The 14,767-nt window shown below is 35.4% G+C and overlaps 1 protein-coding gene across 4 annotated transcripts in view; it reads left to right on the forward strand.

The window, feature by feature from the left end:
- The window catches only part of LOC123525396 (GDP-D-glucose phosphorylase 1-like), a 55,724-nt gene extending 41,290 nt beyond the window's left edge, over positions 1-14,434 (forward strand). For all 4 annotated transcript variants that reach the window (XM_045304418.2, XM_045304447.2, XM_045304428.2 and 1 more), the window contains exon 11: positions 837-14,434. In XM_045304418.2, the coding sequence (XP_045160353.2) occupies positions 837-967 (131 nt within the window). In that variant the 3' untranslated portion in view covers positions 968-14,434. The remainder of the gene's footprint in view (positions 1-836) is intronic.
- The last annotated feature ends 333 nt before the right edge of the window (positions 14,435-14,767 follow it).

Consider the following 14,767-nt stretch of genomic DNA (forward strand, 5'->3'; position numbering starts at 1 on the left):
ACTTGTGCAAGAAGGCTTCAGTTTGATTTGCATTTTCAGTCTGGTGTGTCCTGAAACAGGTTCCAAATCTATTTAATATCATGCAGCAAATGTAAGGGTGAAACTCATTGAACTTTGTAAATCTTGGTGGAGACATCTAGCAAGGATAGCTGCAGATGTCAGGGATACCCAGTCATGTCAAGGTGTTTTGCTTGCTGCACCCTACACTGCCGTGAGAACACAAAAAACCCATTTTTGTGTATCCATCAAGGGGAAAGTGTATCTCAAGTCTTTCACCCAGTACATAATCACTGAAGATTTTATCTAGACTTTCAAAGAAAAAGTAGAACTATTGCACTCGCCCTAGCGTTGACGCCGATCCGTTGGTTAAAGTTTTTGATAAAGTCAAATATCTCTGTTACTGTCAAACTAAGCTATTGACTTGAAACTTAAAAAAATTATTTACTATCAGAGTCTACAGCAGGAGAAACAATCCCAATAACTCTGAATTTTGACAGAGTTATGCCCCTTTTAAAACTTCAAACTTTTTGGTTAAAGTTTTTGATAAAGTCAAATCCCCATAAGTCTAATTTGGAGTTATGCCCCTTTTTAACTTAGAATATGTATTTTGGTTAAAATTTTATGAAGTTTTTACTGGCAAAGCTGTAATTCAGAGTCAGTCACTGAGAAAAGTTAAATGTGCTGTCTTATGGACAGCTCTTGTTAGTAATGTACACTTTAAGGGCATGGGGGAAAAAGTTAAACTTATGGTCAGATTCACGCAAATGAAGTAATTTAAAGTTTACTGTAAGGATTTTCCCACTACAAGCCAAAGTAAAGTCATGTTTTATTTTCAGTACGGGAATTATTTAATGACCTTGATGAAGAGAAGATAGAGTCAACTATACGGAATGCTGCCTTAGATGACAGTGAATATGAAAGTATCAAACAAGATGTGATCAAGATATGCCAGTCATTCATCAGTTGATAATAAGCTTGGATTTAGGAAAGTTATTGTTTAAGAATGATACTCAACACATTTTAAGATCTGCTTTATCTTTAATATATATGTCTCAAAGGTAATAATGAAACCTGCCAGATAAAAATGTCTGTAAATGAGCCATGCCATGGGAAAACCAACATAGTGGCTTTGCGACCAGCATGGATCCAGACCAGCCTGCGCATCCGCGCAGTCTGGTCAGGATCCATGCTGTTCGCTAACAGTTTCTCTAATTGCTATAGGCTCTGAAAGCGAACAGCATGGATCCTGACCAGACTGCGCGGATGCACAGGCTGGTCTGGATCCATGCTGGTCACAAACCCACTATGTTGGTTTTCTCATGGCACGGCTCAAATATAATTTATTTATTCTTTTTTTTAGGAGGGGTTGGGGGTGTGGTTCTCATATTAATTTTTCTATCCACTATTAAACCTAAAACTATATTAACATAAAAAATCTTTTATGTGGTTTACTGAAGATGTCTTTCTAATATCATTTACAAAGTAGAATGACATCTGAGAAAGAAAATAATTCTACCCACAATTACATGTAGTTCAGTTCACAAATGTTTTTATGTTAATAATGCTGTGCTGTCCTACTTTACCTTTTACAGCTGGCTAAAATTGAAGAGATTCTATGCATTATTTACCTATTTTGTGAAATTTCTTAGTATGTCCGTACACAAAGGTTTTCAATACTGATAATAAAAGCAATATTTGGCATGAACGACCAATAGCATTGTAGTGCTTCCTGCAATTCTTCTGAAACGTAACCATTGTCATCTTGTGTAAACAATTTATTGTACCTCTTATATCTTGGTGATACCTTACTTTGTTGTGTTGTCATTTTGTCTTAACTGTGTTGGGTTGCTGTTCCGTCTAAATTATATTGCTTTTCAGTCTAAACTGTTTTGCGTCCCCATTCTGTGTAAACTTGGAACAACCTATTTATTCAAACTTAATAAATCTGGCAGGGGATGGATCTCTGGATAAGTCATTGAGTAGTTGGATGTTGTATTTGTGCTAAAATGGCAATAGACTGTGTGTACAGGTTTTATTTAAACTTTCTGTTTTGAATAGAATTGTTCTAGACAAGCCCCTTACACTTTAAAATGTGATATTATGTACTAATATTTTATAGATTCTTGATATGTTAAATGTATTTTAAGAGGGATATCTTACATAAGCACAGTTATTTATTGCACAACTTTCATAAATATTCCGATACATACATGATGTGATATAGATACTATCTTGTAGTAAATCCAACATTGTTATAGATGTGATATATATTAATGGGTCCAGTTTTACTTTATTGTACCCCCATACAACAAAGTTGTAAGGGGGGTATACTGGTTTCAGGTTGTCTGTCTGTCCGTCCATCCGTCCGTCTGTCTGTCTGTCTAGACACAATCTTGTGCGCACCAACTCTCCTCATCCCCTTGACACATTTTAATGAAACTTCACAAAGTGATTAGTAACAACAGTAGTTGTGCATGATGCATGTTAGGTTCTTTCAGAATTTTTTTTGCAGAGTTATGGGACTTTGTTTTTTGTTACTATACTATATACATAGACACAATCTTGTGCGCACCAACTCTCCTCATCCCCTTGACACAATTAAATGAAACTTCACGCAAGTGTTCAGTAACAACAGTAGTTGTGCATGGTGAATGTTAGGTTCTTTCAGAAAAAAAAAATTGCAGAGTTACGGGACTTTGATTTTTGTTACTATACTATATACATACAGTCTGCATATGCAATCTTGTGCACACCAACTCTCCTCATCCCAGTGACACAATTTAATGAAACTTCACACAAGTGATCAGTACCAACCCTACTTGTGCATGGTGCATGTTACGTTCTTTTAGATAAATATTCTGCAGAGTTATGGGACTTTGTTTTTTGTTACTATACTATATACAAAGAGTCTTTATACTTAAAGTCTACATAATTATGTCTCCCTCAGGAGACAAATTGTTTTTGCCCTGTCCGTCCGTCCGTCCTTACGTCACACTTCATTTCCGAGCAATAACTGGAGAACAGTTTGACCTAGAACCTTCAAACTTCATAGGGTTGTAGGGCTGCTGGAGTAGACGACCCCTATTGTTTTTGGGGTCACTCCGTCAAAGGTCAAGGTCACAGGGGCCTGAACATTGAAAACCATTTCCGATCAATAACTAGAGAACCACTTGACCCAGAATGTTGAAACTTCATAGGATGATTGGTCATGAAGAATAGATGACCCCTATTGATTTTGGGGTCACTCCGTCAAAGGTCAAGGTCACAGGGGCCTGAATATTGAAAACCATTTCCGATCAATAACTAGAGAACCACTTGACCCCGAATGTTGAAACTTCATAGGATGATTGGTCATGAAGAGTAGATGACCCCTATTGATTTTGGGGTCACTCCGTCAAAGGTCAAGGTCACAGGGGCCTGAACATTGAAAATCATTTCCGATCAATAACTAGAGAACCACTTGACCCCAAATGTTGAAACTTCATAGGATGATTGGTCATGCAGAGTGGATGACCCCTATTGATTTTGGGGTCACTCTGTCAAAGGTCAAGGTCACAGGGGCCTGAACATTGAAAACCATTTCCAATCAATAACTTGAGAACCTCTCGACCCAGAATATTGAAACTTCATAGGATGATTGTTCATGCAGAGTAAATGGCCCTTATTGTTTTTGGGGTCACTCCGTTAAAGGTCAAGGTCACAGGGGCCTGAACATTGATAACCAGTTCCGATCAATAACTTGAGAACCACTTGACCCAGAATGTTGAAACTTCATAGGATGATTGAACATGCAGAGTAGATGACCCCTATTGATTTTGGGGTCAGTCTATTAAAGGTCAAGGTCACAGTGGCCTGTTCATGTAAAATCATTTTTTGGAAATAACTTGAGAACCACTTGACCTACAATGTTGAAACTTAATAGGATGATTGGACATGCAGAGTAGATGACCCCTATTTATTTTGAGCTCACTTGATCAAAGGTCAAGGTCACAAGAGCCTGAACAGTGACTTGAGAACCACTAGGCCAAGAGTGTTGAAATTTAGCGGGATGACTGGACATGCCAAGTAGATGATCCCTATTGCAGCCAACCATCAGTGTCTCTTTGACTTTCACTCCTGACCCCTATTGACTTCTTGCCTATAGGACTTTGCATTGGGGGAGACATGCGCTTTTTTACAAAAGCGTTTTCTAGTTATGCTTGTGTGCGTCAAATTGCAATGTTCTGCATCAGTGCATGCAGGGGGTACATTTATCACCTTCAGTGATAGCTCTAGTTTTATTTAGAAATTATTTGCAAACAAAATGTATAACCACCATTATTGCTGTCTTTTTTATCTGTGTACAGTAGAAACTTGGTACCTCAAATTCCAAGGGAACTGGTGTTTCACTTTTGAGATAACTGAAATTCTACCTCGGGTGATATTTTTTTGCTGATTTTTTAACCCTTACCCTGCTACATTTCTACAATGAACTTGTCCATCTTTCAGTCTGGCCAGTACCATTTAAAAGGGTGCTTATCAAAACAATACTGGCTGAATAGCGAACAGTGCAGATCATGAACTCAAAACATTGCTCCTGTATATGTGAAAGTTAATACAGCATTATACATGTTAGATACATATTGAGAGAACATAAGTTAAAATTCATGTTCTTTATATTACTTAAGTCACCTTAGCTTTTTTTCATGGGAGTATTTATGTTCACCATGTGTCAGTTGTATTTTGCTCGGTGTCAGCATTTTACTAAAACATCTCCTTTGATACTGCCGGTACTGGTCTTGGCATAGTTTTTCTGTCACTGTATCTAGGGACCGCCATAGCTAAAACTAAAAAACACTTAAACAACTTCATCTCTTGAACCACATAATGGATATTCACTAAACTTGGTTTGTAATATCCTTGGATGGACCTTTCTCAGATTTGTTGAAATGGTCCTGCTTGACTGCACTTAATGACATAGAAAAAAGATTTAAACCACTTCTTCACTAAACCTGGTCTGTAGCTCCCTGAGAACAATCTTTCTCAAGTTCTTTTCTTGACTGCACATAATGACCCCCAGAGCTATAAATTGAAAAACCTTTAAACAAGTACTCATGAACTGCTTGATAGATGCTTACCAAACTATCAGCAGTATCCTTGCGTGGACCTACCTCAATTTTTTCAGATTCTTTCACTTAAATATTGCCACAGAAGCTATAAGTGGAAAAGCATTATTCAACTTCTTCTCATGAACCACTTGATGGATGTTGAACAGACGTATTAGAAATTGCCTCATGAGACTATTCTCCAATTTTTTCAACTGGTTCTGCTTGACTGCACTTGATAGCCACCAGAGCTTAAAATAGAAAAAACTTTAAAATGACTTCTTTCTAGAACCACATAATGCATTTCCACCAAACTTATTTGTAGAATCTTACGTAAAGATTGTTCATACTCAAATTTGTTTGTTTGGTTTTAATTTACTGCACTTAATGGCAAGAGCTAAAGATAGAAAAAAAAACCTTTAAACAACTTTTCTTTTAACAGCTTGATGGGTTCTCATGGAACTTGGTTAGAAGTATCCTTGTAGGGACCTTGTTTATCCTTTTTGTATTCGGAATGATTTATATATATATATGTTACTAATATGAAAAAAAGTATAATTATACTCCAGTATCTGATTGATATATCAGTAGCTTCCATGAATTACTCTTCTTTTTAAACTTACCTGAACTTTGTTTATGATGAGCTATAAGTATAGCATTTATTATGTAAACAATGCCAAGGTGACAAAGTCATGATTTTTACTAAAGGCTAAATGTTTGGAAAATAATGTGACAATTTTCGTTCAAAATACAGAAAAAAACAACACAACACTAAATTCATTTTCTGTGAACTGTAATGCAAGCAAAGTTTGTTAGCTATCAGCTATACCCTAAAGCACTGTTCTTTAAACTTTGGAAAAATGTGTATAATTTCCAATCTGCATATTTTTATGTCCTAAAATCATGCAAAATACCCACTATGCAACACGTTAAACTAGGTGTGAAAAACGAATCTGAGCATTTCATTTTTTTGTGGACACATTTTTTGAAATCCTTAATCAAGGGTTTGCAAAAGTTATCTTTCCTGAAGTTATTCTACTATAATATAATGTATTGTGAACTGAGTGGAAAGAACTGAAATTTGCCAACTTAGATGCTCGCTGAAACAAACATGGAAAACTTGTAAACATGTAGAAGTTGAAATCACAGTCGCTTTAAAACAGCCATAGGTGAAAGTAATAGAGAGCTAACCTGTCATCCAAAGTGCCGGTAGTGTCCCCAATCACATCGTTTTACCACAGGTTAAAATTTCCAAATGTATTGTCGGTAAGCGGAACATCATAACTATTCATTATTTGGCTTAGTGTTTCATTTTCCATTTTTTCAATCTCGCACAATGAGTCAAGTTAAATTCTATGTGATCAAAACATTGGCAATTATTTGATCTATTCCTGGTAGTGAAAATCTACATTCCATCAAATCTAATGCCTGAGACAACAGAATATCGTCCTCACTTTAGCTTTTAAAGTTACCCACTGCCTGAGACAAAATAATATCATTATCGTGAAGTGACATTTTACTTTCTGGCTATGCACATCCAAAATTCGAATGACACAGAGTACTGGACCCATGTCAGATTAGATGTGAACCTCAATATGCTTTGATTGGTAAATTTTCACACAATAATCATGTTCCTGTTGCTAAAGTGCGATGAACCCTTGTCAAATAAGAAGAGGTCCCCATTCCCTACCGTCCAGCTTGTGCATACACAAGTTAATATGTTAAGTTTCTAAGGGAGGCTCCATTTCTAAATATTTTTAAAACGATTATTAAAAGAAAAAATGTATTTAGTTTACTGTTTTAATGATGCGAATCTTTTGAAAGTAATCTGTTAGAAAACTCTCCTTTACGAGGTTCGTTTGCTATCCGGATTACGTTCACTGAGATTCCCCTGCGCATGATGACACCAAGGTAAGCACATAACTTATACGTAATTACCTAAATAACTAGGCCATTCAGTCATCAAATTTGCCTTTCACTAAAAATGCTGCATACTCTTCCTGCAAATGTCTTATGTTGGCTGTAAGAGTTGTTATCAAGAGGTTCATTGTCCTTAGATTTACTTAATAACTTTAGAACCGTTTCTACGTACCTTCCACATTTAGTAAGCATGTTTAGTGTTGGTTGATCTTAATACTATAAACATTTCTCTGATCGCTTTACAACATAAAGCAAATAGACCCTTTCCTGTGTATCACTGTAAAGCACCGTTTCGTCTAGCTCTTCTTTTGGATTTTCTTGCACATGGACAAGATAAGTTATTACACATAGTAGTGTGTACTATGCCTTATAAGAAAATAGTTTGCTAGTAATATTCTGATTGGAGACAATTGGCACTTTTGGGGGCTGCTACTGATAAAAATGGAATGACCTTTAAATAGCATCTTCCCACGAACTGCTGTTTGGTATTCATCAAACCTTGTCTAGAGCATCACATTATGAGGTCCTTTACCATATTTGTTCAGTTGAGAGTTCTTTGCCCCTTTTAGGGGCCACTACAGCTTAAAAAATAGAAATACCTTTTAAAAAAAATTTCTAATGAACTGCTTGATGGGTCTTCATTAAACTTGGTCTGTAACATCATCTAAGATCTTTAGCCAAATTTGTTCAAATTAGGACACTTAAAGGCCTTTTTATGTGCCACTAAAGTTAAAATGGAAATACATTTAGCTGATTTCTTTTTATGGTTATGCATTTTTGGTGCATGACAGCAAAATACAGAAAAAAAACTTTAAATAACTGTTTTAAGCTCACCAGTCATGTAGTGACAAGGTGAGCTTTTGTAATAGTCGGCAACGGTCGTCCAACAATGATTTCTTGTGAACATGATAGAGACCACATTTTGCAATCAATTTTTATCAAACTTGTACACAACTTGTATTGGCATAATATCTCGGTTTCTTTTGAAATTTTGCCATATCCAATCATGGGTATCTACTTTCCAGATTTTATTTACAGAGTAATCCCCCTGTAAAGGGCCAAACTTTGCTGTTTTGCCTAAGCTTGCTTGACAGAGACAACATTTTGCGAACAATTTTAATCAGACTTGCACACAACTTGTGTTAGCATAATATCTTAGTTCCTTTCAAAAACTGGCCAGATCCCATCATGGGCTCCAGAGTTACGGCCCCTTAAAGAGCCAAAATTTGTAACTTTTTACCTTGAGAACAAGATAGAAGTGATATTTTACATTTGACTTAAACCACTTTTACACACAAGTTACTGGTAAGTGGCTATAAGATCTCAGTTCCTTTAAAAAATGGACTAGATTCCATCATGGGTCACTATGTGATGAGTTGAGCTTTTTTGATCGTCTGTCGTCTGTCCACAATTTCTTGTGAACACGATTGAAACCACATTTTCAACTTTAATCAAACTTGCACAGAACATTGGCCAGATCCCATCATGAGTTACAGAGTTATGGCCCCTTAAAGGGCCAAAATTTGCTATTTTGACTTGCAAACACAATAGAGACCACATTTTGCTATCAATTTTATTCAAACTTGCACACAACTTGTATTGGCATAATATCTCAGTCCCTTTAGAAAACTGGCCAGATCCCATCATGGGTTCCAAAGTTATGGCCTCCTAAAGGGCCAAAATTTGCTATTTTGGTCTTTGCAGCAATACAGACTTCAGTATGGTTTGATTTAATACAAACTTGCAAAACATCTTTAACAACAATAGATCTTGGAATCCATGTTGAATCCGTCAGATCCAATCATAGGTTCTGGAGTTAAGGCCCCTGATTGATCCCTGAAAGAGCCAAAATTTGTTGATTTTTACCTTGTGAACAACATAGAAGTGACATTTTACATTTGATTTTAACCACAGTTTAGGCATAGGAAATAGAGATCAATAAAATTCACCTTTACTAATCCTACCAGGTGTTCTGTATTACAAAAGTGCTTCTATTGTGACATTTTGATACAAGCAAAACTGTATTATCTGCACTATTAATTACTTACTGGTACTTCATTTTATTATTGGCTTGTTAAAGGTCAATTTTTTACCATATGTAAGTTGACAGAATCATAGGAACCATGTTTTGATGGGTAAATCAAACACAAATGAATAAATCCTGAATGTTTTTGTTGTGCAAAAAAGTATAATATTGTGTCTAAAACAGTTTTCATTTTCCACTCAATTGTGTAATTCCAAGGGAAGTAAACTAATAGATATCTCTGTTTATAAATACTAGCCCAAGGCAAGAGTTGTCATTTTTTGTGGATAACAACTTTAAATTAAAAATTAAAACTTCTGTTATTGATATTAACAAAACTATCATAAACTTCACATTTGTGAAATCATTTTTGGTTATTTCAAGGACTTGGAAATCAATTTCTAGACTTTATTTAATGTATTACTATCATTGAAAATTTTAGGGTCTATCTCTACACAGTTGCTCACAACTTAAGTCACAATAAGATCTCTCTGACTTCGGCCAAGTTAAACAGGTGAGCGATATAGGGCCATCATGGCCCTTTTGTCTGTCAAATGTCTTGATTCTGTCATGGCCTGCTTCCAGCTTTGGTAGAGCCAATATTTCCCTTTGCACCCTCATTGGTTGCTATGGCCTCAGCGTTTAACATGGCAACAAATGTGGTCGTTGGTCCTTTTTTGACTGGTGCGGAATGAAACAATGATTCCTTGTAATAAAGCAATTACTGTTTAACTATGAAAATATATTACAGTACATAATTCGTGTAATGAATGAGTGAAATATCCAACTTACCTGTAAAACAATATTCAAGATTGATATATATTATTTATTTACTTCAAAAGTAATAGAGGTAAACAATGTAGCGGTCAATACAATATAGCGAAGGCAAGTGCAATGAAGCATTGCATTTATCATAAATGCTATGGGTCTATTGTTGCACAGGTGTTTACATGTATTACTATAGAATCTCCAATCCGATTAACCTGATAGTGCATTGTATTGAAAATGATTGATGGGCTATACCCAAATCTGATGGTAATCAGAAAATTTACTTAGATCTGCCCTGCACTTCCACTAATACATGTTGATATATTATGCAAAGCTCCTCTATGAAAAGCTGAGGTTAATCAATCCCCGCCACGAGTGGTGAAGGGGTTATAGGGAGGGTCTCTGTCCATCTGAAATAATAGTCTGGTCCATATAACTTAAAAAAACCCTTGAAGGATTTTTATGAAACTTTGGTCAAATGATCACTTTACCTAGAGGATGTGCAGAATTCATGAGTCAGCTGTGTCGGATCTCCGTATCTGCTCTGTATCTCCTAAAACCTGTGAAAAATTTTCATGAAATTTGGGTCAAATGATAACCAAGACAATGTGCAGACAGCATGAGTCGGCCATGTTGACTCAAGGTCAAGGTCACAACTTACGGTCAAATGTTTCAGCCTTCCTTTTTGTGTCTGTTCAGTGTCTCCTAAACCCCTTTAATGGTGTTCATGAAACTTTGGTCAAATGATCACCTCATCAAGACAATGTGCAGAGCTCATGAGTCGGCTTAAGGTAAAGGTCACAACTCAAGGCCAAAGGTTTGAGCCTTCAATTCGTATGTAGGTCGCATTTTGTTTTGAGCACAAAAGTTCATCTAGTTTCTGTATTTTTGCCTGAATAATCATCTGTATCCTCATTCTTTCAACCCAAGCAACCAACTCGGCATCACATCATTTGTTCTTTCTAATGAAACAAATCTCAAGTTGAAATAAGACTACAGTCTGCAAGGTCTAGTTCCAGTGGCAACCTTGTGTTGCCAGTTGTCAAAGTTTGCCTCAGTATATATTGCACTTGTTGTTGGAGCAACTGGTTGGTTTGATAAAGTACAGTTCTCTGCTGGAATAGCTGTACTTTGCCCATTTTCCTCATCCCTCATGTTGAATATGCATTTAATTGATAAGCCAACACAAAGAAAAAGTGTAAAATACAAAGATAAGGGTGTAAATGCTTCACTGAATGAAATAACATATAAACACATAAAATCACATGTTCATCTCATCAATCTTATGTGGTCCAGCACAGAAGGATTGAGTTCTAGAAAAGTTTTAAAACTGAATTAAAAAAATAAATATGTAAACTAGATTAAAGTTGCTTGTGATTTCCATTCAATATACATGTCAGACTGCAACATTATACTGAGAAAAGGATAATTATTTAAGAAATAATTTATAGCAAAAGAGTGCTTTAACACTATTTATGCACGATGGGCGGTTATACGTCGGGCGTAATAATTGATCGAGGGTGCAGCACGACTGAAATTATTTTTCACTGATTATATTCCGTCTGGTTATGAATTATAATCATAAGTTCCAGATTCTGACACCATGTTATGATATATCTTTGTATGCTCCTGTCATATTATTAAGGAATAATAATATATGTAAAGAACTACAACACGTGTGTTCTAACTAAATTTGATATATACAGAACATGTAGACTATAGCATGGAATTCTAAGAACAAGTATCAAGCAATACAGATTCTCTCTAGTGGGAGGAGCTTATCAGTAATTGGCGTAGATTAATAGCACCACATTACAGCAGTAATGCTTCACACATAACAGTTAACATGCCAACATGTTAAATTGCAGTCTAATCTATGAAGAAAGTCTTTATATAATTTCTTTTAATGTTCTTTGGGTGAACTTCTACCAAAAATGGCTGTCCCGATTACTAATAAAAACCATGGCTGCCATGTGCTGGGCATATAAGTATACAGAAGACACTTTGAAACTTTCTTTTCAGAAAATGTTTACAAATTTATTCCTTGGGTGACCCCCTACTAGCTCGACTATTCAAAGAATAGTAGAGCTGTTGGACTCGCCCATGCGTTGGCGTCCGTGTCCCGTTTTTGAATTTCTTATGAACACAATAGAGATCACATTTTGCAGTCAATTTTAATAAAACTTACACACAACTTGTAGGGCCAGATCCTAGTCAAAATATTTCGACGTTCAGATTGATTTATATTTGTGACTGGCAATCTAAACGTCAAAACTTCGAAATACCAAAACATGGAGGAATGAGGCGCTCAATAAAATTTCACAAAACAAACTTGATTTAGAGTATTTTGGTCTCTTTTTAACTCACAAACAAAACATACAGTTGATTACCATCAACTGAAGTCAATCCTAGGGGCTCTAAACATGAAAAACCTAAAAAAGTTTCAAGAGGTTAACATTCCATAAAAGCATGTCTCAACTGGTGTAAATCAAAAAATTGCGTCAACTTGGTGACTGATGTACGCAGATTTTTAGGGTTAAAGCAACTAAATGTTTTGTTCCAGTGAAGGCGGCCTATTACTATCTTATAAGTACAGCAAGGAAATACATGAAGAAATGTAATGTTTTTATTTTAATAGTTTCTATTTAAACAACTTCTCTATAGAAATGTGCGGGGCTTACGTTTAGAACGACTAAAACAAGTAGTGGTATATTGAAATGACTTTATCTCTTTCGAAATGTTAAACTTCCATAAAATAATACTAGAATGTTAAAAATAATAAATTGTTACCTGTCAGGTAATTGTTTGTTTTTAATTTTCATTATGTTCTCTTTATCTGTCAGAAAGCTGTATGTCTTTAATTTTCATTTTATTACATTTTACCTGAACATTTAAAACCACATAACATAAGCTTGTGTGAATTTCAACAGCTATTTAAAACAGAGGCAGAATTCTCATAAGCGTGAATTTTAACAGATATATTTTTCTGAAATAACAATTAGATACAGTTTCTTTCAAACTTGTAAAGTGTCACATCGTTGTTAGTTACTGTACTGTTCTTAGATATTTGCAACTCTTTTGGATTTGTCCATTTTTTTAGACAGCCTATTTAGCCGGTCTATAAAACTTTGTTTTTTTAGCCAAAGGCGAAGGGGATATTAAGAATGCTCTCCGTCCGTGCGTCCGTCTGCAACTATCTTTGTCCGAAGCATAACTCCAAAAGTACTGGAGGGATTTTCTTCAAACTTCATACACTGATAGAACACATTGGGAGGAAGTGCAATTTGCAAGAACAATAACTCTACCTTGCCTATTTTTTTAGTTATTCCCCTTAATCTTATTTTCTTAAAAAAAAATTGTCTGGAGCATAACCCCAAAAGTACTTGGCCCTCTTGTTACAAAATTGGGTCCCTTTCTCAACTTTTATATTAATTCAGTTGACAAGGCTATTGAATAATCAAGCGCTACTGTCCTCAGACAGCTCTTGGTTTGGAGGTATAACACATTTATGTGTATTATTTGTATGCTATTTTGAATCTAATGCATAGTACTGTTAATACACAAAAACATGTTATTTTATGTTTACATAAATAATATATATATTTTTTTTCATACTAACTTTAAAATCTGAAATGTGGGTTTAGTGTACCTTTGAAGTTTTTTCTGTTGAAACTTGTAACAGAACATTTTACCCTTGAAATTGTATTATGACAATTGTTAATGAGCAAAATTTCATAAGTATCTAAACTTCATTTTAGTCTGGTTTTAATGTTATAATTTTTGTTTATGCTTTATTTATGTCTCCCACCACACAGTGGTGTGGGAGACATATTGATTTACTCCAGTCTGTGTGTCTGTCACAAAGCTTGTCCGCACTCTAAAACGAACATTTCTCATCCAATCTTCTCCAGTCTGTGTGTCTGTCACAAAGCTTGTCCGCACTCTAAAACGAACATTTCTCATCCCATCTTCACCAAACTTGAACAAAATGTGTTTGACCATAAGTCCTTGGCCAAGTTCCATAACTAGCCAAATCTGCTCAGGCACTTTTGAATTATGGCCCTTGAATAACTGATTGGGTCCACTCGTCAAAAAACAATCTAATTTGGTCCACTCGTCTAGACCATCTAGAGAAACTAGACATTTTTCATAGGGTGTGTGTCTATCACAAAGCTTGTCCACACTCTAAGTCGAACATTTCTTATCCGATCTTCACCAAACTTGAACAAAATGTGTTCGATAACAAGCAAAATCTGCTCAAGCAGTTTTGAATTATGGCCCTTGAATTACTGATTGGGTCCACTCGTCCAGACCATCTAATTGGGTCCACTCGTCTACACCATCCAGAGAAACTAGACATTTTTCATAGGGGCAGTTGTGGGAGACATGCGCTTTTCTCAAAAGCATCTATAGTTTAGTACTATTTTTGCAATATTTTTGGTGCAAGAAGCCCATAATTTTCAAAAATATTTTGATGTCCTTTTTTATAAAATATAGACTCTTAGTTTCCATAAACTGTTTTGATCAAAGGGTACTCATTTATAAAAGATGTAGTATTGAATGTCATGTATGTATTTTATTGAATTATGTTAATTTATTTTCATAAAATAAGTTGGTTGCAAATAAAAGAGTAAACTTCTGTTTTGTTTCTAATATAAAACTTGCAAGAACAACAATTATTTGCTGACACTTGGGATATTTAAGAAATAATATATCTTATCCAGTGATTTGTCCTGTAATAAAATCATTGTTTGGAGTTCAGATGCGGAGGAATTATACCATGAGGGCTGTACCAAATATGCATCTGAATGACAATGATTTTATTCAAGAGCAAATCACTAAATGAGATAATAATTATGTTATTTTGATTCTGACATGTTACCAAGGGTATATCCTTGATGACGTCCAACAAATATTTGCCTGTTTTTTTTATTGTTTCTTTTCCGCTATGCTGTTTTGACGCTATGAAGTA

The sequence above is a fragment of the Mercenaria mercenaria genome, chromosome 1 (genome assembly GCF_021730395.1).
Source record: "Mercenaria mercenaria strain notata chromosome 1, MADL_Memer_1, whole genome shotgun sequence".
Taxonomy (NCBI): Eukaryota; Metazoa; Mollusca; class Bivalvia; order Venerida; family Veneridae; genus Mercenaria; species Mercenaria mercenaria.